At 38.1% G+C, this 27985-nt stretch overlaps 1 protein-coding gene across 3 annotated transcripts; it reads left to right on the top strand.

Annotated features, from left to right (window-relative positions):
- The first annotated feature begins 526 nt into the window (after positions 1 to 526).
- On the top strand, positions 527 to 27961 carry LOC141908361 (serine/threonine-protein phosphatase 1 regulatory subunit 10-like). 3 transcript variants are annotated; one of them, XM_074798385.1, is made up of 20 exons: positions 527 to 558; positions 691 to 936; positions 3799 to 3880; positions 8865 to 8962; positions 9071 to 9157; positions 9612 to 9796; positions 10448 to 10513; positions 10808 to 11200; positions 13928 to 14048; positions 15142 to 15395; positions 16064 to 16245; positions 17045 to 17159; positions 17595 to 17705; positions 18268 to 18520; positions 19706 to 19784; positions 20258 to 20683; positions 22584 to 22692; positions 23230 to 23403; positions 24878 to 25009; positions 25145 to 27961. In XM_074798385.1, the coding sequence occupies exons 3-20, from the start codon at positions 3878 to 3880 to the stop codon at positions 25222 to 25224; spliced, it is 2868 nt and encodes a 955-aa protein (XP_074654486.1). In that variant the 5' UTR covers positions 527 to 558; positions 691 to 936; positions 3799 to 3877; the 3' UTR covers positions 25225 to 27961. The 3 variants fall into 3 exon arrangements, with proteins under 3 accessions (XP_074654486.1, XP_074654485.1, XP_074654487.1); XM_074798384.1 differs by lacking the exon at positions 527 to 558 and having other exon boundaries at positions 565 to 936; XM_074798386.1 differs by lacking the exons at positions 527 to 558; positions 691 to 936 and adding an exon at positions 3026 to 3317.
- Positions 27962 to 27985: the final 24 nt, after the last annotated feature.

A 27985-nucleotide genomic window follows, 5' to 3' on the forward strand; every position in this document is an offset into this window, starting at 1 on the left:
GGAATTCCGGCTACGGCACTGGATCCATACTTTCCCTGATCCAACTTACTCACTGTAAAATTCTTTAAAGTTTTATAAAGTTTAGCGAAGTTTTGTGAGTTTATTAGAACTTGCAGGCAATCCGTCCAATGGCACAGTCAGAGTAAAACAAACAATTTTACAAATTTCTACCAGTAATAACACAAGGAATTTATTTTTTAAAAAATAAATTTTCTTTTATTTAGAAAAAAAGCATATACGTTAATCCGCTACATAATCCTAAAATTAGATTGGCATAAAAGTTTCCAAGTCCAGGCCGGCGGCCGGGAAACTCACTGTCCTGTTTAGTTTCACGATCGGATATTTTCACAAGCCCATCCGATTATAAAAAGCTCAACGAAACTATCCCCAAAACTGTGCCCTTAAAAATCAGTGACTGTGTGGTCTCAAACAGTGGATCTCCACCCCAATCGGGAAGCATACCTATACACGGGAACTGACATTATTATACGGCCCCTAGCCTTGAGAATAATGACGTCATCGGGTGGCGTGCCGGTATGCGGTAATTTATGCGAGAAGGTAGATAGTGCGGAAGGCGAGGCGAATTTTACTCCTCGGCTAAATCACTTAAAACAGCCCCTCGACGCTTTCGTATCCGCCTGAAATTTGTGTCAACGAATACAAAATCGGATACTGATTTATTTATTGCAGATATCGAGCGTTACGGCGACGCGGAATCGCTGGAATTTCAGCTGAGAAATTGTTCAACTCGGGAAAATTGAGAGAAACGTAGATTACTCGCGCACGACGCCATATTGTCTTCATCCCCGCCGCGGCGACCAACCTACGAGCGGGTCATCGACGTTGACGACGGATTTTTAGAAATTTAGCCCCTTGTTTTTCTAATAATCCCCACAGATTTATAAATAGGAAGGCATAAACTCTGTTTTGATGGGCGTAAGTGTCTTATTTAGTCGTGTACATTCGTTTTAAATTGATATATTGGATACATTTTTGTTGCAGCGTGTCGGGCGAGTTCAATTGGTCGTAGAGGGGTGGCCTTCGGCGAGGCTATAATGAATTCTGTGTTTTCTATTAGTTTTATCTCTGTATTTTTGTCGTCGATTCTTTGAATAATGTTTTCATTTTATTCCATGGATTAGTTTCAAATATACATTCTTATAAATATGTAGTTATTTGTAATGTATATCCTCAATATTTCACAATTAGTGCTTTCGTTCACAATTAGTGCCATTTGGTTTTTGCTCCCCACCTGTCATAAGTGGTGGTTTTAAGGTTGATAAAATTGTGTAGGTACTCTAAAAATTGTCTTGTTAATTTTTTTCGCCCCATAATCTATGCTATTGGCATCATGCCATTTTGAACGTGCTGTAGAATATTTCTATTAGTGCCACGTAGTGAGACAAGAATATGCTGCCATCTATTGGAGTTTTAATGTACCACTAGGCATTGCTCTGGGGGTCATCTCAGGAGTTCAAAACAATTGTTAAGCCGGAGACCCCTCTAAACAGCAAACTTAATGGTAAAGTGCCTACGATTTTCAGAGCAATACCAAAAAGTCATCAATCTGTGAACTTAACCAATTGAATTTTTGATAATGTGGCGCAAATTATTGTATTGAAAAATTAATGGGCAATGAAATAGAATTTTAAGAAATATGATAAACTTATACTTGACTTGACCTTAGGACAGCTAAGTGTTGTCTAACACTTTCAATTTTCAAATTTATCTAGTGACTGTTGACCGACCCCTACCTATTTTACGATGCCCCTTGTACATGGTTCATGTTGCCAGCGTTCAAACAACTAATATTACTAGAATAATTGCCAATATGTGAAACTACTCAAAATCTTCCCATTTCTCAGTATTTTTTCGATCAAATTCATCCACAATTTAATAACTCTCAGTTGTCCTTGCACTAAATTGGATTACAAAATTCTACTTGAGCCATTGGTGACAGTTTGTATGTTTGTACACTACATGTCACCAAAATCTTCCATTGTGTTCATGGTTTGCGTGGTTCCCACTTGACATTTGAGTACATTAGTCATGACATTTATTTAGCAGTCAAGGATATAATAGTGCATGCATAATGCCGACTAGAATTAGATAGCTGGTAGATGAGAAATTATGAGTATAAGGTTTACAGTAAGCAAATTCATACAGTGTAACTCGTTAAATTTGGATTGGATTTAATAATATTAAGATTTCGGACTAAAATTCAAGTCCCCTCTATATTTTTTCAGTTCAAATGAGAGCTCATAATTCAGATTTCGTTAAAGTTTGATTTAGCGAGTTCACTATCGTGTGTTTGGTGAGCCAAAAATTCTTGAATTTTTGTTCGAACCAATCGCTGAGACTAGGATATATCCATCAATAGTTGGTTTCTTTGACATATAATTGACTTCATTGACATGTTCTTTATTCATCGAAGTATTTATATTAGGCATTACTTGTCTGACATTCGTGAAATACAAAATCGAAATTTTATACTGATTAATATGACCTAGATGATTGAATTCAGATTTAGATCAGTTGATCAGGGTTAAAAGAACTGTACATTCATATTCATGTGCCTTACATTTGCTACTTTCGTTCAGATAACACTAAAAATTAATGCGCTTTCTAGCCTTGTATTTCCTTGTGGTAGGGTCTGATGGTTCGTGATGAAAATTCAGCTGAATACATATGCGATAGTCTAATTCATTTGTACGGCGGTCAGTTGCAATAGTCTGGGCAATTTCAGACATTGTGACTCGGGTGTATTTAAGAATTATAGTCCATTTCTTGATACATGTAGTACTGTAAATCCAGCTTAATGATCATCAAATGAGGGTATTAGTTACGTTGGAACCTCATCAAACTTACACACCTAAAATTTCGTGCATAATCCGACAATGTTGATATTATCCTAGGGTCATCCGTTTATTATGTAAACATTAGGGGAGGAGTGATGGTAGATTTCGGTACAGAGGGGGGGTTAAGAAATTCAAGCTTCATGCGTACGTAATAAATGATCCCCAAATGGATAAAACTAACTATTGGTTATCACAAACAGATTTGCTGGTCCTCTGAAATTTGTTGTTTCATTGTGTAGGCATTGATGTTCAAGATTTCTTTTAAATCAGTAATCAATTTCATCCCAAATGATCCGGTTTAAGTAATTGCCTTGTAGTTGAACTGGTGCTTCAGATCTAGGCCTACGAGGAGGACACGGAAATATTTCAAACATCAGAATTAGTTGGTCGTATCAGATATGAGCTGACGTATTTGAGAACTCGCTCGATATGGATTTTTCAATCCAGATTTCACTCAACGTAATTATGTTGAAATATTTGGTCCATTTTAACCTGGAACCATAGATACTAATTCATAATTCGGGTTTTAGGCTAAAAAAAATTGATACCTTGTTTCTCCACTCTGCTGAGCTTAAATGTTGACCCGGCCGGCCGCCTATCTACCCTATACATTACTTTTTTAAAAAATCGTGATCAATTTTACCATAACAGACCCGGCCGCTATAGAAATGAACTGTTAATAAATTTTATCATAGTTTACAAAACCTGGCCGCTGCGGAGAAACAAGGTATAATTTTTGTTTAGCCTTATTTATGTAATTTAAAGAAAATCTAGGCAAAAGTTCTCATCCAAGTTCTACTAAACTGTTATAAGGAAATTGCTTTTCTCAGTCTTAAGCGAATTATGATACATCTGTCTTTAATTTAATGCTGTATATATAAATGAGGCACATTTTTTTTCTCGTGAACTCAAAAAGTTCTTTTTTCGAATCTATTTTCAGGTATTGGTTTAGTTATTGAACCCCCGTCAAGCGGAGCATCTCCCTAAATATACAGACAGTTCTTAAAACTAGCAAAACTATGGTAATTAATTTTATAAACGGTTCAAAAGTAATTTAGTAAACGTACAGAAAAAAAGAAATCAGTAAACCGGTTCATCAAATAAATATATAGCGAACCAATACACAATATTCACTTGCCACGGTTTCTTTTTGTATGACCTCTCTCAGGTTTCTTCCAACCTGTCACGGGTGTCACGTCAGTCAGCAAGTCTCTTTTTTTTTGAAAGAAGTGTGGTTTAAAAATGAAATAATTTCAACCAAAAAAAAAAAAACCTAATTAAATGAATAATCGTGCACTCATTATAAACAGGCAATAAAGTCACTGTTTAATTCTATGTGTTATATTGATATAAACATGCGTTTTGATTGTGTTATGCTTTATTGCCTGGTATTTCCTGCTGTTAAATGTGCACGAACATATAAACAGGAAAGAAAGTTGGCTTCGAATAATTCTCATTTCTATAAATACGGCTGCCCTTTCTTACCTGGTACTCTGTATTTTAAAAAAAAGTATTTGATTATTGCGTGCGTGTGTGAATGAATGGAACAGATAGTGAATACGTGTGTTTTCCTTGCCCTCTCCCAGATGTGCGGTGGAATTCAGGATTTAAGCCAAGACAAAATCAGTCATTCAGACCAGATCAAGGAAGCGTTTCTTCTGGGAATAGAGGTTTTGCATGTGTCAAGAAGTTTGCCAACCAGTGCTGCAGACTTGTCATCACTAATGTGGGTTTGGCATGTGAATATCTTATTGTATTTGCCGACCATAATCGTGTAGTCGTGATGAAAAAGCACATGGCTGCAAGACCTCTTCACATTCAAGAAATCGCTAAGAATTTGGTGCTATTAATTCACACACAAATCGATGTGGTATATGGGAGCGTTTGAAAAGTATGTACCTCTAAGGGGATTATGTTTGATTACACTGTATAACAGGCAAAAGGGAGTAGCAGAAACTAATTATGTGCCTACACACGCGAGCATATTGATCAATCTGTATAGTACTTAATGAATGAACACCAGAACCAAACTAATAGAAATAGCCTGTGTTACACCTATTCCATAAATGGCGAATTGATGTGATAACACGGAATCTTTTGCTTTATTGGGATCATTGTTCCATACCACTGGTGTAAACTTCTGCATCCTTGTAATTATCTGTATAACTACCTATGCAGTACATATTTTTTGTTTGCAGTACCAAGATTTCATCACTTTCTGGGTGGAAGGGCTGTGGTATTTGCATTGTCCAAGAGAGTATCCCCTCCTGGTAGGGATTCGAATCTGATTGCATCAGGACTCGCCATGGTATGAATCCTGCCCACCCGCTCTAGTGAAGCAGGATTTCGTGCTGTGGCTAAGTCTAGCTATACCATCAGGAATCCCTACCGGGGGAGGATTCAAGGAGGGAAAATTGCGAGTGTTTTAAGTACCTGGAACATACTTTTTGAACGCGCCCTAATACATGCCTCCTGTACAAAATCTCACAACATTCAAGCGTTTTGGTAAAAATCATTCTACATTCTAAGGGTGGATCCAGGAGTTATAATAACCTATTTAATTAAGTCCTATCAGGGTAAGCTCATTAGGGGTCATTCATTTATAACGTACGCATTAGGGGAGGGGAGGGGTAAGTGCAATTGCGTACTGTAATGCTTAATGTATATGAAAAAATGGCCAATTAAGCGAGCAGGTTGGGAGGGGGGTTGAAAAAGTCAAATTTCATGAATGATCCCTTATGAAATAAGTACAGTAGACTCTGCCTTACATGATAGCTTATGAACTTAATATCACTCCATGTAAACAGACATGTACTTATCAAGCTGAGCTTCGCAAATACATGTTACAGTAATGTAGAACTCACTTAATTCGGATGACTAGGGACACTGTGCCCAGATTGATTCAAATTATGTAAAAATATGAATAATAGTTCACATGGTTCCAGGTTAAATGGACCAAATAGTTCATCGAAATTAAATTGAAAAATCTGAATTAAGTAAGTTTGACTAGTAGTATTTTTCAATTTTATCAGTTAACTAATTAGACCAGTACCAAGTAATGAACAGTCTACTTTAGTTTTGTAGGAGGGCATTTCGAAGGGATTTCTTAGAAGTTGAATACTGGTATGCAGAAAATAAGCAAAAAAGCAGGGTATTTCTATTGGAAATTTTGGAGGATGCTTGTCACAAATCTTACTGATTGGTACCAAGTCTTCCTGGATCTGCCCTGGCATTGCACTAAACCTGTGAAGTACGAATGATTACAAACCAAATGAATTCCATCCATCATTATTGATTATTAATATAGTAAATAATCAGGATTTGATGGCGGGTCATTGAGTATGCTTACTGACATTTAATCATCCTGAAAATAAACAGTAAATTTCAGCTGGAAAATAATTATTACCTCGACATGTGTGTGATGTTTAAATGAGCATGTTCTTGCTGCAAAGTATCCCAAATATGACTGCTGGGTCCACCAGTTCCACGGTTGTAAACTTCGAAGTCAAAATTACAGTTCATCTGGATTGGTACCCTAATATAATCCAGGATTTGATTTAACACTGACATTATTTACAGTCCACCCATATTTGTAAATTATCAGCTTTAAACTGTAACTTGATTAGATTTGGGATCATTCATTTATTACGTACGCATGAAATTTGAAATTTTCAACCCCCCTCCCCCTCTGTACGCAAAATCGGCCATTTTTTCATATACATTAAGCATTACAGTACGCAATTGCACTGACCCCTCCCCCCTCTCCTAATGCATACGTAATAAATGAATGATCCCTTTAGTCAGTCGAAATCACAACTGTGCACTGTTATTTAAACAACAACAAAACTTCTAGAAACATCACAATGTAATTGGTAAGTATTGAATTCACAGTGTGTGAACTGATACATGCTGATGACATCGCCCGGCGCTGAGACCAATCGACTACAATATATTTCAGCAGTTTCATTCAAAATAACTGAAACTTGTTAATATTGTTTCTAAGAAGATAGTTGAGAGGAAGCTGATTCGACCTGATGGAACTTCCTCGCACAGCTTTTCTTTTTTTTGTATGAATGAATGAATGAATGTGATACACTCGAGCAAATATCTCATTATGAATAAATATGAAGTGCCTGTGTCCCCCATCCCCTTAGATTTGAAATTGATTCCCTAGACTATGTGAGATTACTTGTGCTGTTGGTTTCAAAATAGAAATTGACTTAACTGATTGGGTGTTCGTACAGCTGTCAACTGAAGGATGTACTGACAAGTTCCATAATACTGTCATATACTGCTGATACCTGTGGTGATATGCAACAGTACTTCAACATGTATACACACGGTGAAAAGACCTCACATTTAAACAGAGTACCTTGCAACAAAGCTGTCACAACGGTTATAGAATCCTCATTAAACAGGAGTAGGATGGATGACTTCATCCATGGTCTGATAATACATACAGGGTACATCGTAAACACAGCTGGATTTGACGCAGGATTCCCCAACACATAGCTGTCAGTAGGATATTACACTAACTACTATACCCAGCTACAAGGCCTCTAAACATTGCTGTTGGTGTGTTAGTAGAATATGCTGATCTATACAAGGCTCTGCTGGCTATTTCAACACTGGCTATTCCTCCATTCATTTTGACATGGAAGTCTTTGTCCATTTACCAGTATTTCTCCAGAGCCAATGAGTTCAACATCACTTGTTTATAGTTGAATTTACTCATTAATTTAAGGAACCACAAGCCAAGAATTTGATGAATTTTGTTGGCGGAATGAAACATTAATTGTTTAGCAGTTTAGGGTACATTCATTAATTATGTACGCATTAGGAGAGGGGAGCGGTGACTGCAATTGCGTACTGTAATGCTTAATGTACAGTCAACCCCTGATATACCGCCCACATCGGTGCCGAACGATTTTGGTATAGGGAGTATGGCGTTTTATCGGCGTTGTGTTACTATGTATTTGTATAGAGATGTACATTGAGAAAACCTGGCGGTAGGCGAGGGTGGCGATATATGGGAGGGCAGTATATCGGGTGTTAACTGTATATTAAAAACTGGCCGATATTCGTACAGGGGGAAGGGGGGTTGAAAAAGTCAAATTTTATGCGTACGTAATAAATGAATGATCCCTAAGGGATGTATAAAATTTGAATTTTTCAACCCCCCTCCCTCCCTGTACACAAAAGCGGCCATTTTTTCATATACAAAGCATTACAGTACGCAATTGCACTTACTCCTCCCCCTCCCCTAATGCGTACGTAATAAATGAATGACCCCTCATGGTAATTTTCCTTGCCTGAACGAATTCTGAAACTACATACTGATGAAACCAACCTTGTTGACCCTAACAACGTATTAGTTGGGACGTAGGCTCTGATCCGGGCTATATTTCACTACATTTTTCGAAAGAAAGTGTCCTTTTCCTTGAAAGAGTCCTTTTGAATATCCATTATTCTGTAATCTATAAAGACTTCTGTTACTAACACCATTATATATATATATATATATATATATATATATATAGTCATCTATATATATATATATATATAGTCATCTATATATATATATATATAGTCATCTATATATATATATATAGTCATCTATATAGTCACTTGGTCAAGTTAGCAATCATTTATACTTTGTTAAAAGGTGCGTGCCCCTCTAAATCCGGAATACAATGGAAGATAAGTTCTAGATCCACCCTCGGATGAGGTGTCATGAATGAGAACATGTAGAATGCACAAAAATGAAATTTACAAAACCCTCAAAGCATTAATTTTTTCCATTAAATTCCAGCTATTCATAGATTATTAAAATGTATATTTCCATTGACCTTTTGAACTGCATTCTGTTATGCCTTTGTGATCAGAATATTTTTTCTATGCATACCTTAAATGTGTTGTATTTATTAAGAAATGTTATGTATAGAAGAAACATTATTGCTGGCCTATTTTCTGGTACTATAAGTGTAATTGCTTCATGTATTACAGGCGCCTATAGATCCATACAACCTGTTGAAGATACTGTCTCCTCAACTCGGAATCAATGGAAATATTAAAGATTTACCAGACGTCGTTAAGATTATCGGGTATGTTTTAAGTAATATTGTTATCAAATTCCTTAAAATGTTTTCTGCGTAGGTGGGACAATCTTTAGAATGCAAGTTTATCGTTAAATGATAATTCCTTTAATTCAGATTGATGAAGGACGCGAATAAACTAGTCAGTCGATGTATATACATAAATATATTACGAGCTACAACAGATTTAGAAACGTTAGAAAGGTAAGATATTTCATCGTTTAGGCGGGGTGGCCACTGACCTGGGAAAACCTCGGGGAATTTGGCAAATTTTACTTAAAATCTGGTAAACTCTGGGAATTTGGATAATGCTATTGACCGCATATTTCTTTATCATAACTGTAACGTCTTAAACCTAGAAATTCTCGGCGAATTTTGTGTCATCACACGGAAAATCAGGGAAAACTCAGTGGATTTGGAAATGGGCAGAAAGTGGTGCCATACTGTTAGAATGACTTATTGCTTTTATTTCTTAATGTAGCATCAATGAGTAATCTGATTTCTGATAAGTAACTAATTTTGACGTCGTAAAACCTAATTTCATTCACACATCTATTGTAGGTTGCTGTTATCTCATCTAGAAAATTCTAATTACCATATATGTTTATAGTCAGACATATTTTACATTTGACAAATCTTTATATTTCGATTTTTGCAGATTTTTAAACAGCGGAGGTTGGGATGTTTTGAACGCGTGGCTGAACGAAGCTAAGGAAGTCGACAATTACCCAATTTTGCTCGAGATGTTGAAACTGTACCAGAATCTGCCGATTAGTCTGACGTTGTTGAAAGCGAATACATGTGCTAAAACAATAAAACTACTGTCGAAATGTAGTAATGAAGGTACGTTCAGAGTATAAACGTAGACGCAAGATTTCCATGTTTGCCTCTCATCAATTAGGCCTAGTTGTTATGTTCCTGAACGATGTGAAAAAATTGGAAAATTGATGACTGATAAAAAGTTTGCAAAGAATAGGCCAGAGCCGTTGGAAGGAATTTTTCAGTGGCGAGGCTTATTTCTGAAGGGGGTCTTGGGCCCTCCCCTGTTAAGTCGTGAGCCAACCATCTAGTACAGAGAACAACGAGCTGCTACGCGGTACAGCGTGCTTTTGAAAAAAGCATTAACAAATTTTCAAGCAAAAAAGTGGGGCGGCTTTGGCCGCCCCCATTCCGACGGCCCTGTAGCTATATTCGATAAAGTGCAAAATTTAAAAAATCTTAATAAATCATTAAACTGTGTGAACAATTCAGTGTCTGCTAAAATATTTTGATCTCCTCTCTATGCCTTATGCAATGGCGCTCAGAATCAATGCTGTGGTAAAGTTTAAATAATTCAATTTTTATCTGTCCAGATTTCTTATCAGTTTTTTGTACCTATTGGAAATGAAAGAATGTAAAAAATCTGGAAAGATTCTGTTAGAAAATGTGAAAAAATCCTCGTGCGTATTTCCTTCGATATTTTGTTCAATATGCTTTACGTTTATTTTTCGACAGATGTGAAATCTTTGGCTTCTGTTATTGTTGATTTGTGGAAAACTAAAATCAGCGAAGGTGCCTTAAGTAAGTCTAGAATTTATATTTTGAATAATACATGTATCTCCATGATTTACAATTTGGGATTCAGTTGAATAGATATTCGAAAGAATAAGGGTACCAATGACCAAATTGTTCAAGCCATTGGTGTCTTGTGTCTTGTGTGATTCTATGGCTCCTGCTTTCTAATCCTTGATGTTGGTATCGTATCTTCGTCAATGCTTCTTCAGGCCCCTGCCCACCTATATTCGACCAATCAGCTTTCGGTTGACGTAGACTTTACTACTTTTGTTCTTATCGAATAACCTATTCGTATTTCAGAAGGATCTAAAAATACGGACGAAAACGGTGCCAAGAAATCGAAACCGGGCAAAAAGGACGATAAAAAGTCGAAAAAATTCAAACCGGAAAAGGATAGTAAAAAACTGAAAAACGGACCCGATTCGAAGAAACCTCGAATCGTATCCGCGGAAATGAACGACGCGGATAAACCGAGTATAAAACTGAAGATAAACTTGAAGGATAAACAAAGTCACACGACGTCGTCGCTGTCCTCGTCGTCGTTGTCGGACGCGGCATTAAAACGCAGTGGAGATCACCTCAATAACGACTCCATTAAAACGAAAGTGTTAAAAACCGGCGATAAGAAAGACGTGAAGAAAATCGATCGGCCGAAAACAGTGAAAACGTTCACGACGAAGTTCCGTTCGACGGGTACGTTCAATTGTAGCGATATAAGCGATATATATATATATATACATATAGCTCACTCAGTGTTCTCCGCAACGGGTTTAACCTCTTCGCTACCATGGGTATACCATATATTTACTTCGCAAATGATGACCTTCTCTCACCATGCGCGACGTATATTTACGTCGCAAATATATTCATTTACTACAATTGCTGGTTGGTGAGCCATTGCACCGCTTGTGTGTAGCCGTACTATAGGCTTGTCTGCCTCAACTTAGTTCCAATTTTTACTCATAGATGGAGGATTAGTTACTCTAACTGCCTCTAATACCGATTTTATTTGAATTGATTGATGCCATTGGGCTCGAATCCTGGTGAGGTAGGTTACATTATCTGTGGTAGTGAAGAGGTTAAGAGGGGTTGATGCCCCTTTCATTTTTACATCCACCCTTTTAGGCTTTAGAATGCAGCCATTTTAAAATTCCAGCATAAAAGAGAACACTGCTCACTGTCTAAAGCTTAGCTCAGGTCGACTTACGACCCGATGATCTCGTCGTAAGAACAGCGGTAGTAACCACGCGACCGCCGATTGCAGATTCGTTTGTCGCATCGTTGTTAGAACACCCGGTTCATCTATGACTCGATCATCGTAGAGTCTATAGGTCATGCGACGCATAACTCGTTTACAATTTGATCGGCGCGTAGAAATGGAACTCGGTCTATTCTCGCGATTCGGCTTACGACGGGTCTGCGATCAATTCGTCGTGGTCGAAAAGGTTCCCGCTGAATAATTCGCGGACCAGTCCAACGAGATGACCGGGTCGTAAGGCGACCTGAATTTAGCTTAACAGTACAGTAGACGTAGTCAGTAACCGGTGTGTGGTTTTGTTTCAAAAAATAAAGCTCGTTGATAAAATAAAAGCTTACGACCAACGTTTAGGTAACTGAGTAGACTGCGCTTAACTTACTGCGATGTGTAATAATTATACGTTGCTATTAAAAATTATTTGAATTTCGAAATGTAGATCTACTAGAGCCTCTTGCAACAAATATATTTGTCGATTACTTCATTGACAATGGTATGTAACATGTTCGATATTGTGTCGCGATGCATTAAGTATGCCCAAGTGTGCGCATTTTTCGGCATAATTTTGAGTGACGGGATTTAGTATCAATCACATAATCGACAATACATTGGTTGTAGTCTGCCGGTCTGTAAATCGCGCATTTTGTAAATTTGTTTTTGGCGTACTTGTCGCTAGTGTTGGGCAGGCTCTTATCCAAGGTAGTCGCCGCCCATCATTCAGAATTGAGGTGAGACAGCTGAGTTTTCAGTTGACACTATCTGCCACCAGTAAGAACCTGTGTCACTCCCATTGCCACAGTGAAATGTACAGCAGAACCAGTAGTTGCTTAATTAGATAGGATTATTTTGGACCAATGGGGTGCCAGCATTTACCAGTTGACACAACAATTGTGGGATTGACTTTAGGACTGTATTACATTTTAGAATGCGAAAAATCCTTTGAAACAACGGAATAAGTCAAAGATATCTTCTACCAAATAATTGGATTGTGTCGAATAGGTTTATTACATAATTGAGGAATTTGAACTATCAGGAATGGATCCCGAGGCCAACTTTAACTTGCCACATCAAAAAAGGACTCTAAGATGTCCTAAAAGGCAATATTTGGTCTGTTAGCGCGCTGAGGGCCAAATTTTGAAGAGATTTTCAAGTCCCAAAAGGAACTGATCCTTTTATCTACTATTGTGTTTTAATATTATGTTTTAATACGGTTAAAATGATTTATATCTATGTAAAGCACACCGATTACCATGTAGGGGTGCGCTATATAAGAAAATATATTATTATTATTATTATTAACATTGATATCCAAATTATATAGGCTATTAGGTGTACATTTCCACACTGAAATGTTCCAATGTTTGTTGACAAAATGAAAAAGGGCACTCAAAAAATTGGATGCACTTATAACAAGTCTTCTAAGTCCCCCTGGATCCGCCCCTGGTTCTTGAGATCCCTGGGGATGCGAGTCTCTAGTTGCTGGCTACGTCTATTGTTTCAAATTGGTACCAATCACTGAATAGTTTTATGAGGTTCGCCTCTGCGGCTTGTGTCTTACACAGTACTCGTTGATAAGTTGAAATCTCGATTGTAAGATGGCAGCTCATTGTTAAACATTGTAAAATTTCCGAACTTACAAAAAACTAGACATGATATAGTGACATACGTATCCATTATAACAAACTGCATAGTGGTGAGATATTCAGTAATCTCTGAAAACTCCCAATAGTACAAGGGTGGGAAAGTGTCGGCTGAGAAAAATGTTTAAAACCCTTTCAGTGCTTGGTTATTGTTACTCTAAAGTGTTGGAGATAATTTGAAGATTTTGAAAAATTCCACCCCACTGCTGTTATACCAAGCACTGGGGTGACCCCAGTGCTTGGTATAACATGCATACCACTGAAGAGTGTCTACACTGCAGCGCGGTGTATCATTAGTTAGTTCGCTGTGTTTGACAGTTGCTGCATTCTTTCATGACACATTCACAAATTACATCAATACACCGCTATGCGGTGTTGTAGCAAAGTTCATCACCGATATGCCGCACTGCACAAGGTTAAAATGTTTCTGAAAAGTCCCTTGGATTGAATAAGCCTAACGTATGTTGATTTTTCCATGTTTTTCCGTGCGAACGTATTTATATCATGTTTATGTATATGAATTAGGTTTAGAAGAAGAACCCGTTCTACCGAAGAAGAAGAAACAAGATTCATTCGAGAACGCGTTGTCCGTTGGAATCGATATGAAACCGTTTAAAATACCTAAAAGAGTGACAACGACGACAACGTAAGTTTATTTCTATCGGGACCCATTCTCAGACTATAGAGTGTAGTCGAATGAAACACTCATCCGTGTACACTAACTAGATAATCAAAGAACTCCCGCGATTCAAATTTGGTATGATAAAATTTATTATTTTGAAACCAGAACGTTTTGGAATGATGGCTGGCTATTAGTCGAAACGTTCTGGTTTTGTTTTTTAAAATTATATCGTATAAAAATTGACTTCTTCGATTGACTATAGAGGTCTTGCACGTGACTTCATAGTTTGTTTGCCAACCAGTGCTGAAGACTTGACATACATAACGACAGATGATTATCAGGGGATTAACAAACTTTGATTGTCTATCTTGTAAATCGGTTATCGTGTTGCCAACCAGTATGGCGTAGTCACGTTGAAAAAGCACATTGCTGCAAGACCTCTTTTAGACCTAGAAAACCTTGAAAATTCAGGGAATCAGAAAAATCCGCAGAATACTCAATTTGACAAATTTTACGAAAAACCTTGAATTTTGATAATGCTTTTGACTGTGTGTTTCTTTATCAATACGTGTTTCGATGAAAAATGAATAATGAATTGTAACATTTTAAGCCTAGAAATTTCTCTGATTCACTCAGGGAATTTTGTGTAATCACATGGAAAATTAGGGAAAACTCTGGGAATTTGTAAATTGGTGGAAAGCCACCCTGATTAACCTCTTCACTACCGCAGATAATGTAACCTACCTCACCAGGATTTGAGCCCAATGGCATCAATCAATTCAAATAAAATCGGTATTAGAGGCTGTTAGAGTTACTAATCCTCCATTTATGAGTAAAAATTGGAACTAAGTTGAGGCAGACAAGCCTATAGTACGGCTACACACCAGCGGTGCAATGGCTCACCACACCAGCGGTGCAATGGCTCACCACACCAGCAATTGTAGTAAATGAATATATTTGCGACGTAAATATACGTCGCGCATGGTAGCAAAGAGGTTAATAAAAATCTAAACTTGAACTAGAGTTGAAATGAGTTAATTTATGCCAAAGAATATTTCCATTATTTAATCTATTCAAACATCGATAACGGTAGTTTAATTGTTATTATATTCGGTAGGTCGAGCGAAAACAATAATAAACCGTTGGATAAGAAATCGCGGGGACCGTCGCAACCGAGTCCGCTGGCGAACTCGCACCCGGTTGAGAAAAACAAACTGTTAACTTCGTCGTCGCAGCCGCCCGAGAAAAAACCGCGACCTACGCTGCCGGGACCGATAGTCGCGACGCCGTCTACGGCGCTCTCGGAAAAATCGCCGACGTCACCCGCTGGCGACGGGAAATTGAGACCGGGCGTTAATAAACAGCATCGAGGTAAGTACTCGTTGATTTCGATGGATAGATTATTTCTATAATTTCAATTTCAATTTATCAAAAATCCAAAGTATAAGTAATGAAGAAAAACAACAATAACAACAAACAGACAAAAAACAAAAAAGATGTGCACTAAAAGTAAAAAAATAAAAGGAGAGAGAGAAGTAATACAATGTCTAACATCTACATGACATTGATTTTGGTGGTCGCAAGGTGCAAATAATGGTGTGTAACGTAGTCGGTTATTTCATAGGAATATTAATAATAATGATTGATAATAATAATGATGATGATAATTTATTCAGCCTAAAATCCATTTAAAATATGCGCATTGGCTCTACATGACATATAAAATGAGAAGATAGAAACAGAGAAAACTAAAACGAGTTTAATTAAAAGCTTTGATGGGTTTTGAGCTAAGATTTAAAAACATTGATTGAAGGACTAGATTTAATTGGACTAGGTAAAGTATTCCAGAGCACCGGGGCAGAGTACGCGAAGGCTTTAATATTACTTAAGATTCCTTGAAAAGTATGCTAAGTTTCCTCCCCGGAAATAGTTTCGATGAGCTCAAAAATCCTCCCTAAAGTTGTTGAATGACGCTTCAATTAGTTCTACTAGGCTACCAAGAAGATTTTTTCAAACGAATGTTTCTTTACCGTATTTAGTGCAAGAAAGTTCCGGATTTATGGACGCGCTGATGGCTCCGGCGGTTCACATGCCTCGTATTAAAAAGAAGAAACCGACCACGCCGACGAATAAAGCTACGTCGCCTACCGGGACGAAACCTGGAGATTCGATGGAACGTCCATCTCCACTTGTCCAACAGCCTCAGCCTAAATTCCCTTCAGTAAGTACATCAGATTCATTGGACTGCTTTTGATAAAGTAAATGGCTTTCGCTTTTGCTTGTGGATCGAGGACCTGATACACCAGCTATCCCATTAGATGACACCACTGAAGTGCCTCAGAAATCAGCTAATTTTCAATTAACTTTGATCGAGATTTTTAGTCCCTTTTATGTGTGAGAATATTCAGTCAAGTCATTGAATTTTCGAGAAAATTATGCACAGATTTCAATTGAGTTATTAAAGATAAATACTACTAGCATTGATGTCGTATGTAAAATGGTGAACCTGGTGGATCCTCTCCTCAATAGCATCCCTGCTGGGTACCCTCATCAACAATGAATTGCTGGGGCCATATTGATGATACGAAAATGTGAAAAAAATTAAAAAAACTATGGAAATGTGTCAGAAATTCAAGAAAAGTGTTTCGAAGATGTTTCGATTCCCCTTTTTCGTCATATACTGAGAAGCTCAGAAGTAATGCTCAGCTGTCACCATTTTAAAGCTTAAGAGGCTTACTATGTCCATATCATGATCAGAAACCATTTACTGTATGTTATTGTCTTGACAATGAAATGTGAAATATTCTTACATTTTGCTATGAAAAAGATGTGAAAAAAGCCAATTGTAAGGATAAAAAGAAATTTGAAAGATCGAAATTTCGAAGTTCATCAATCGCGGACCCCTGGGGAACATGAGTTTAAATGAAACTGAGCCCCTTCCAATTTGTGCTTATTCACATCGGAAGATTCTGGATCCGGTTCCTGACCTATGTTTTAAGCATATTGACCCTTCCTTGCAGTATTACAAAGATACGCTGGAAACGAGCGACGATTCGAAAGAAAAAACGGATGAGGAAACGAAAAACGGCGCCGAGAAGGAAAGGACTCCGACACCATCGGATAATTCTCAAGGAGGTAGATGAATGTTCTGTAATCTAGTAGTGGTTTAAATTAGGTTAAATCATATTGAAGTAATTGAAAACAGTTGTAAGGCAGGCTGCATGCTATATACAGAGCTGCCAACTATTCCTGATTTTCACTATTTTGTTACGAGAAATACTGATTCGATTTGTTTGATCCGTATGGAAATATGAAAGAACATTTTCTTTCACAATTCAATAAAATGTTACTGGAAAAAATTCAATTCATTACTGATAACCGTTTTTAGTGGGTGGCAGCCCTGTATCAGAACACGGAGAAAGTTCTTTTACCAGGGAAACACAGGGAATTTGGAAGTCGATGGATTGTTGCCAGTAATCCCGATGGATTTCATCGGTGCCAAATGATTTGAATTAAGCGCGTGTGACTTAACGTAGATGATATGAAATGACCACTGCTTGTACATTATAGGCGATGGTGCTGAAACTTCTACGAACGGCAAGAAAAAAAAGAAAGTGACCTGGGTGCAGGAATCCGAATTAAGGACGTTTCACTACTTCGAAATGGATAACGAGGAACGAGGTAAGCTTCCGTCGATCAGTAGAAGTCATAGAAAAATTCTTCTACATAGAAAAATCTTTTCATTCATTTGCATGACTGACGTAAATTAAAATTCCACAAAAAAAATCATACGCAAAGTACATACGCAAAATTTTGCTTATTTTGGGCCCCCAACATTTGTACATTCAGCGTATTCTCCATGTGCTGGAATTTTAAAGGGACTGCATTCACGTCGTGGCTGCCGAAGTAGCAAGGCTTTCAATCCCTCCAAAAAATACCGGAAATTAAACTTAATTTTGGTGCAATCTTCTTTTTGTCACATTGCTCAATAATATATTTCAAAGCAATCATCATTATATCAAAAGCCACTCTAGCAGGGGCAGCAGAGATATGGCTGCATTTCTGAGGGGTGAAAACCTGCCCCTCTAAAACCTGTTGTGGAGAACACATGCAATTTCAGGCATATGTATGAACATCATATGGGCAAGAAGCTAATATTTTGGGACTCCGCAATGTGTATGTCTCGCTGACTTATTTCCGCGTACCGGTACCTGGAATTTAGTTAAGTTTTTTTCATCGACAGTGAATGTCAATCGCATTCGAGATTTCGCCGAGTTGAAGAAGGCCGAGATGATGGAAGGACGACAGCACGTTCAACAGCACAAACGAATGCACAATCCGAATGACAAAATGTGCGAGAAAATGTCGTGGTACCGACCCATATTGATCAGTATTCCGTTTAAAACCGTCGAGACCGGTCACATGAGCAAAGAACGCGAAATACAGCGCCAGCGGGAACGCGGTGTTCTTCAAGCTATTTACTTCGGCAGGGATATGTAAGTATTTACGATTTTACCTTCAATCGGCGTTAGAGCTCAGTTTATTGATAAAAAATTTTACGATAGAGGTCTTGCTCCATGGTCAAATAGTTATTTTAAGATTAGAACATGAAAACAGGGGCCAGATTTTAATACAGGGGCCACTTGCTCAAAGGTTGGTTAAAGATAACCAGTGGATAAATACCACAGTAACAATGAAACTTTAATCGTCACTATGTCAACTATCCACTGGTTAACTCTAACCATCTTTTGATCAACTGGCCCCTGGCCTATGCCAAGCTTTTTTCAGGGGCAGTTCTATTTCAAGAAAAAGGCACTTTATCTAATTTTCGAAAAAATTTGGACCCATATTTGTTGACACTGACTTTTTGAAGGGCACTTGTAGGGGGTTCGTTTGCTACCCCGAACCCCCCCTCGGTACGGGCTTGATTGAATACATCGATAATTGAATTGATTCAACTGGCAACCAGTCTAACCCCGATATATTGGTGACGTTGTGCACGTCCTCTCAAAAATAATGACATTTCGAGTAAATCGCAATACTATTCACTGGTCATGTCATTCGCTGTTTCGTAACGACATCGAACAAATGGACTGCTATATATACTGCCATATACAGTGTATCCCAGAAAATGGTTGCTCCGAAATGATTGAATATTTATAAGTTAATCTAAATAAATAAATAAAGTTTTGGTCTGGGTTAGTTTTCAGTAGGATGTATTCTTTACATATTAAGGATATTGGGTCATGTTGACCACGGTTGGCTGGTTTTCAAACACTAATTATGAAGCGACCTATTTAACTTCAAAACCAAAATTGATAAAATAAGGCCGTTCTACGTGACCCATTAGCCTTGACCTGTAAAGAATTCATCCTACTAGATCGCAAAAATTTATTTACTAATATAGATAAACTGATGAATATTCAATCATTTCGGAGGAACCATTTTCTGGGGCACACTGTATAGAGTAGACAGATATGTCTCCAGATATGTACTGATCTCATACGAGATGCTTGATTCTAGGCTACGAGTAGATTCTCAGTTTGCACTCGATTTAGCGTACTGGGATCGTCACTTAAGAGATATATGTCCTGGGTCCTGATTTGTGGGTGACTTGATTTTACATGAAACGATTTAATACGATTATTTCGATGAATATATTCGCTTATTTTTTTGTAAAGGGTACCGGATTCTGCTGCTGAACCAGATCCCGAACTGACGGCCGAAACCACCGAAGCGAAAGTCATTCCCCTCGACGATGTAAGTAGATGTTTACGATAAGTTCTTACCAATGATCTGAAAAAACAAGAATGAAAATATATATATTTTCAGCAATTGTCGATGATCAGAATAATCTTATTTAAAAAAATTCAAGTTTTTTGATGGCTGTACAGACCAGTAAATGCTAAGCTTAAACAACTGTTCTTAAACTCAACTGATTAATACCCTAGTGCTGGAGATAATTTAGAATTTTTTGAAAAATTCCACCCTTAGTGTGTTGAATAACCGGAATATCACTATAGTGCTTCTACACCACGATGCGGTGTATCGTTACTAATATTTCACTATGTTTGACAGGTGCTGCCATCTTTCAATAGAGATAAAAACTAATTTCTAATTACATCAATACACCGCAGTGTGATGTACTAGCAAAATCCGACACCGATTTATACATCTCACTGAAAGGGTTAAATCTCATCAACTTAATCTGAACAATTATTTTTTTGTTGTAGGACGGTGTTTACGAAACGAGTTACGACACGACCGGTGAGTCGGCAGACGGATACGATCCCACGAAACCCGACACCGGATATTCTAGCAGCGCTGCGGACATCGCCGCCACCTCAGCCGGAGCGATGCCGATACTACCGCCCGCGCTGGCCGGATTACTGGGATCTATATCGACGACGAGCAGCAATAAATCCGACGCTTTACTAACGGAGACTCAGTCGACCGGTGGGCAAGGCGACCAACCGAAAGGACTTTCGTTGCCGCCAAATATCGCCAGTTTAGTGGCGAGTTTAGCGTCGGCCACGAAACAACAGAACTCCGCTGAAACGACCGCGAAAACGACGGCCGATGAGAAATCAGCCGAAAGTCAGAACCTCGCTCAAAATAATCCTTTCAGCAGCGTACAAGGTCTCATTAACACACTGATGGTAAGTCGAAATGATAGTAATGTATGGTTCTCGTTATTTTTCTGAGCGTTAGTCTGCTGCTGCTGTTGAAAATTATGCTTTCTTTTGAATCTCAAAGTCGCTATTCATGCACGAAAAGTGCATCTAAGTAAAGTTTGGATCCAAAAAATGTGATGATATATGAGACAAAAAAATTGAAGGGTTTCCTTCAGAAAGTTTAGTGGCCTTCTTAAGAAAAAAATGTTAATTTGGTATCAATAATGTGTCATCAGTAGAGCGCTTGAAGCTTCAGATGTACTATAAGTCTCTTTAATCTGCTTTAATTATCGATACAACTGTTACTTATGTTACTTATGTACATGATGTTAATTTTCCGTTATATACCACCTATATTGATGTGACTGTTCCATCGGATTTTTTCAACAATACAAAAACGTTGGAATTTAGTGTATCAGAGTTGCCACTTCTCCGGATTACTCCGGAATTCCGGATTTAAAAAAAAAAACAATTTCATTTCTGGATTTTCGGGAGAAGTCAAATAACCACAAAAGAAAACATAGCGAAAAAGATAAAAATCAATTCGGGATTTGACCCTAAACATCAAAACGTGACGGCTCCGTAGAGGGTTCGAAAAAGCCGTATTGTGCTGCCACGTAGTGGCAACAACCCCGCAGTACACGATTTAACCAAGATGACGCGACGATAGAAATCGACTGACGCTTCGTTTGTTTTTGGCTCTGGTTTATATATGAGGTGTATTTGACGGAACCAATCGCTATTTGAAAAAATGATCTATAGGCGGTAATGAAAGTGAGGCCTACAACGCGTATTGCGCCAGAACGCATCTCCTGGCGTTCTAATTTCAAAAATTTTCTGGGGGAGGGCCCCTAGACCCCCCCGACTTATTTTCCGGATTTTTAGCTTCACATAAGTGGCAACTCTGGTGTATGCAGGGATTTTTGCCTATGCGCACATTTAATGTCATTCAGTCAGGGTTCTTCATATGCTAGGGTTTTAGTTTTCATTCATTAGTGAAACATCGTGGCTGCCATGCGTCGAAGATGCAAAGCTTTTCGTAGGCGGATTTGGCTAACCAAAAATATTTGCAAAAATAAAAGCTTTATTATGGTGCTTTCTGTTTTTCTGTCAAACTCTTTCAAAGCAATTATTGTCGACACATTGAACTCATGTCTAGAGGGCAACAGATTTTCTAACGGGGATAGATTATTTCCAAAAAAGTTGGGCGAAAAAATGACAGGGATATTCACCCCTCTAAAAGCTCTAGTGGCGATCACTGGTTTTCAAACTAAGCGCTGATTAGACAGTTCCCCATACAGTTAAGAGATAAGCCTATTCTTTCTATAAACTTTCTTCCTCGACACTGCCAGAAAATTGATTGTTCCGTTGATTTCAGGACTTACTGTCTCAAACAATTGTATCCAACAATTACGTTGTGTAAGAATTAAACTTTTTGATTATGTAATTAGATATGCATTTGTTTAAATGGGGAACCCGCAAAACCAGCTATCCCACCAGATGGCGTGATGAGCAGTAGGTCGTCCATTATCAAAATTAGTTCACTTTCGATGATTTTTGAACTGAATTTTTAGACTGCGGCATCCATACATTATCACAGCACCCACCAAATATACAATACTTTCATTCTTCTACTTGGATATCAGTGTAGTTCTCATGAATAACTGATTCATTTAAGAGAAAAGTTAATTCGGTTTTAATTGAAATGTAGAAGATATCGAAATCGGAAGACCAACTATCTACACGCGAACCTGCAGATCCGCGCCTGCCATACGTGAAATCGGCGATTGCCACATTAACCCATTCTGCTGTGTAGATTCCGCTTAGTGATGTTTTGTATTCGTGTTTCGTTTTTCTGTATTAATACTAATTTTGCCGTCAACAGGAACAGAATCCCAATACAGGAAGTATGTCTCCGCCGGATCCTAACAATCCTGAGCAGTTAGCTGAAAAGTTGAAGACGTTACTAGAACCATTCAAACACCAGTTACAAGGTAAATGTCGCTTTCATTAGCTATTGATGGTCTTCACATCTAGATAGATACAGTAGACTCCGCTCTCACGGTGGCCACTGACCTGTAAAACCTGGAAAAACTAAGGGAATCAGAAAAATCCTGGAAAATTCATGGGGTATTCAACAAATTTTGCAAAAGCATAGAAAACTCGTGGAATTTGGATTGACCAGGTGTTTATCTATCAATAAGTGGTTCATAGAATACGGATAAATTATAACATTTTAGACCAAGATATTGCTCTGATTCACTTGGGGAATTTTGTGTTTTACAATCACATGGAAAATTCAGAGAAAACTCCTAGGGGGATTTGTAAATAGGCGGAAATTGGGACTGCATTAGGACTTGATACACTTATACAAGGTTTTTCGAAATAGATTTTAACAACATTCTCAGACTTGAACGTTTCATTGAGTAGACTGAGTAGCGAGTCTACCTACCATATTGTGAAATTTTGCTCCAACGTTTTAAAGTTTTCTTTCTAATTGTACATTAATTAATTTGATTTGATCATTATAGAAAATATGATGCTGCCGCCACCACCTCCTGGAATGATGATACCGCCCCCTGGTGAAGGAATGATGCGACCGCCACCGCCTAGTATGTTCCCGCCGCCATTCGGAATGCCTCCGCCCCCGTTCGGACCGGGACGTCCACCGATGCCGCATATGAATATGAATTTTGGTCCTCACGGTAAGATTTTGGTTGATGGGTGTAATATTTTAACGCAAAAAGATATGAATTAATCTATTAAAAGAACCAACAATAATCTTAATTTTATGAAATAAAGAAAATGAATTTTTATGTACAAAATGTCTATAGGCACGCACCATTTCATCTGCATGTCAGGTGATTCAGATTATATTAGGACAAATATCCACCAGCCTGGACAATGAATAGCCTTCTGAGTTATGAACCCTTTCCCTTGAGTTCATTGACCCTTTCACTACTGACAGTTGCACCCTACATTGCTGGAGAAAATGTGAAAAAATAGGGAAATTCGGCCTATGCAGTGCAGTATAGTGTAAATAGCTGATTTTTTGCTGTATTGCATCTACCTCGCAGTGCAGTGTATCCTTAGTTATGATATATTACTGTATCCTTTTCCTTTATCCGATCCATTCCCCCGGCAGGGTTTCAAACCTGATGGCATTGCTAGAGTCAGCCACGGCACAAACCCTGCCACACAAGACTGGGTGCGCAGGTTTACCGCAAGAAAACTTGCAGCACCTATCAGAGGTATATTAATGCCGAGCCAAATTTCATGGATAGACTATAAATGGAAAACCTAGGAAAAAAAACGAGATATCGGATCGGCTAATAATGAAATCATCTGAGCTGCCATCTTTCAATATAAATCGGAACTAATAAACTGGCAACCTAGTAAATAGCCTTCCGTTAGGATTGCAAGAACATTACGATAATGATTACATGGATAAAGTACAACGCATAGCCGGTATACACAGTGAATGTAAGGGTTAATGACTGATTTCTTATCATCTGTAAACATCCATAACATTGATTGATATTTTGAAAGGGGTCATTGTGTATAAAGTGGAATAGTTGGCACGGTTTAGAATATATATTTCATCATTGATTCGTGTGGGACAAATTTTGATAAGGTTTCCAATTCAAATTGTTAATGACAAGAATGCAGATTTATTGAGCGTCCCTACGACTCCTTCCTTCGACTCCTTCCTTCCTTAAAGAAACTTCTTATTGATTGAAAACACTTTTATAAAGATGCCTGAAATTCCTTTGATATGAGCAAAATTTACAAAACTTCATTAAAACTCCTTCAATTTTGAGGAAAAGGCAATTGGAAATGTTTGTCTAGTTTGCAATTGCGCAGTAGACACCGTCTAAATCAGTTAAGTTGGGACCAGGATTTTTTTTACCCAATTAGACGGCTAACAAATTAGGAACCGAGTTCAGGAATTGTTTGTGATGAAAATTTGCTTACAAAATCGCCAAAGTTCCAAAGTAATGGTTTACCGAGACAAACAATAATGATTTAGGAGGAGTATTTGGGATGAAAGTGATTTTCCGAAATTTGAAATTTCCTCCTTTTAAACTTGATGAAAACTATATCCAGTAACGACGGATTTATTATTATTTGTCGACAAAATGAGCTCAAAAACATGCGTGAATGATTTTATCATTGTAGGTAACCGAGGCAGAGGCGTCGGAGGTCGAGGTCGCGGTGGCCCGCCGCGTATGAACGGGCCGCGATTCAACGGACCGATCCGCGGAATGCTGAATCGAGGTCGCGATGATCGAGGCGGTTACAGAGGACGAGGTACGAACGAAAAAATTCCCGAATTTAAAAAGAAATTTAAAAAAATTTTTTTTAATGATTATTTTTCGATATTTGATAGCTTTTTATCATCACTCGCAACTATCTAAACACTTCGTCGATGATGTATTTTTTCAGGGAGGTCGATATGTCATCATTTTCGTTCGGGGAACTGTATGAAAGGCTCGGCTTGTGCATTCCGTCACGATAGGTCGTAACCGCCGTGCTGTCACCTGGTGTCGCCGATGATACAACATCGTCGTCTTCATCATCGTCATCATCATTGTTCTTATTTCTTCGCTGTAGAGATGTATTGCGCGTCGGGACTGATGATAGTAGTTTACGGTGTTCGTCGTCGTCGACGAAGGTATATCGCAGTGAATAGACAAAAATTTCCTCGTGGTATTATTGTCATCAAACTCTTCGGGCGGATCGTGCGGATCTATTTCGGGAATCGAGTCGGATCACGCTTATTTTGTGTGCCAAATTGCTGTTTATCGACGAGTGACTTCACGCGATATTTCACATTAATTGTTACATGTTATTTCACTTGAACTACGTACAGTAGACTCTCGTCCTTACTCGGTGCTAACTGTATTTATTACCAACTGTATTTTCGAAAGACCCTAAAAATCCTTTATAATGCCACTGTTGGGACCTCTGAAAAACATGGCATTGAATCGAATTTGGCGTTATGAAGATTGGTATTTCCATTGAATTTAAGTTAGATTGGGTAAATTTGTTCGCTGAAAAATGTTGGCGTTAAGTGAGCAGTTGCATTAAAAAAAGGATAGCGTTTTAATGGACTTTGACTGTATTTCAATTTTACTGATTTTGAATTCAACTCAATATTGGGTTAACGTGGTGGAATATCTATAGTCCAAACAGTACCGAGTAAGGCAGAGTCGACGGTATATACACAGTTGGCTCGGCTGAGTCTGAGACCAAATCTAACTGTTCTTACGGTATTGTAATTTTCTGACTCGACGTTAAGTGAGCCGTCATCCCTTCATAGCTCGAAAAAAAAGATCCGATTCAAGCGGAGTCCGCTGTATATGTGCAGTGATAGTATAAATTGGCCCGTTTGTTTATTTTTTATACGAAAAGAAAATGTTTCATCCAACAATCATTGGGTAGAGATGATGAAAAAATTTACTTGGAACTAACCATACATTGACTCATGTTGAGTCTAGCATTTAATCTAGAAGCCTGGACACTCAGGGATTCAGAGTGCAGGTTTAGATGGTATTTTGTGATACACGTAACTATTTTGCAGGGTTTTCACGCTCATCGTTCCTCACTTGCCATGGCTAGCTCCTCACTTGGCCAGTTTCAGAATTGCTATTTCATCCATCAGTCAGCCCGGCGTTTTGTCGATATTGGAAAGTCATTATGGGCCATTTGACGTTCCAAGGAGAATACGTTGAAATTCAATGCATTGCGGGGGAAGTTGCTGTGATGCTCGCGTTTTAGGGCTTGATGGATCCTTCATATATTTACCCATGTACGATTTGTGCTTACACGCATTTTCATTGAGAAAAACCTTTCATTTACCTGCGTTAAAAATCAAATTTCCTTATTCTGGATCAGTGAAATTCCGATTTCCATCACATGCGGATATCATTTTAGCCTGCATTCACTTGTACTTCACGAAGGCTATACAGAACATTCGCAAAATGGTCTGGATTAAGTGGGCTTCATAGAGATAGCGATGATCCTGGTTTAAGTGAGAGCTACCACTGATTCGTGCGGGGAAGAATTTCCTAACACAACCAATCTCTCTTCACAAACGGTGCTAAAAAAAGTGTTGTCGGGTTTTCGACTGCATTTTGTGTCTTTCAATACGGAGTTATTTTTACGCAATTCTTTTTTAATAAACACAAATTTGTTGTTTGTTCTTTAATGAACTGTTGAAAATAAATTCTATTTTGCAATAAGACTTATCGAGTGTTTTGTTTCGTGCATCGTCTAGAGCAGCGTCGATCCGTTCCCTGTATCGATTTATTGAAGAAGGTGGACTCTACATACTACATAGAGCGCCGCCGCAGATACTCCAGACATCACGTGAGATCGTTTAGATAAATAAGTGGATTGAACACTGCTGTGCAGATACGGGTGTAAAATCTGACGAACGAAAGCCATTTCGAACTGATTCCCACCCGATATCTACTTTTAAAACGAACGCGACTTTTATATACGACACGTAGTAAGCTACGATTAATTACTAACTTCTGCGCGTACATTTTACAGCTCCCCGATTTCGTGGTTAGTTGAAAGCTGTGTTTTAAAATCTTGAAATAGAGATCGTCCCTGTCATTTATTCACAGTTGAAAGCTGTGTTAACCTTATATTATTTCGAAACAAACTAATTGACAATATTACTGAAAGCACCCTGCACTAGGCTAACAAAAACTTTGAAAATTCTTTGACGAAAGACCAGCGCTGGTCATGCGTCGTAAATTCTGATTGATTCTAATTACATTCACCTGTACGTACGTGATATCGCTGTCAATAAAAGACTATGGGCGAATTATTTGATGCTCGAGCCCCATACCGTCTCGTCGTTTGAGATGGATTGGTTGTGTTAGGTCAATGTTATTTGTGGCGAAGTTCGATTCCGTAAATAGAATCAAAATTCGCGTTCGGTTTTCCGTTTGAATTAAGTAACGTGTATAAAGATTTGAAATGTTTTCATTCATTTAAGAGTCCGGCTATTGTCGAGGGCGAATGTGAATTATGTTGGTATTATTCGTGTGTTTACGTTCGCTATAAAATGTGTGCTGTGCGAGAAGTAGCGTTTGAAAAATAGAAAAATTGAAATCGGTTACGTGATGATATAAACGATGTAAATAGTTCAAAATATTATTGTATAGGATCGTACGTAAATGAAAAAAGTTATTGTAAAAAAACTAATCTATATATCATGTATAAAGAGTAATAAAGAAACACATTGTATATGTGCATATTGTTTAAACTTCT

This window comes from Tubulanus polymorphus, chromosome 7 (assembly GCF_964204645.1).
Source record: "Tubulanus polymorphus chromosome 7, tnTubPoly1.2, whole genome shotgun sequence".
In the NCBI taxonomy this organism is placed as follows: Eukaryota; Metazoa; Nemertea; class Palaeonemertea; order Tubulaniformes; family Tubulanidae; genus Tubulanus; species Tubulanus polymorphus.

Excerpts from the sequence above, each read along its gene's own strand:
- LOC141908361 (XM_074798385.1), top strand. Across the intron at positions 20,684-22,583 it reads GTCTCATTAACACACTGATG|GAACAGAATCCCAATACAGG; the intron begins GTAAGTCGAAAT and ends TGCCGTCAACAG. Across the intron at positions 25,010-25,144 it reads AGGCGGTTACAGAGGACGAG|GGAGGTCGATATGTCATCAT; the intron begins GTACGAACGAAA and ends GTATTTTTTCAG.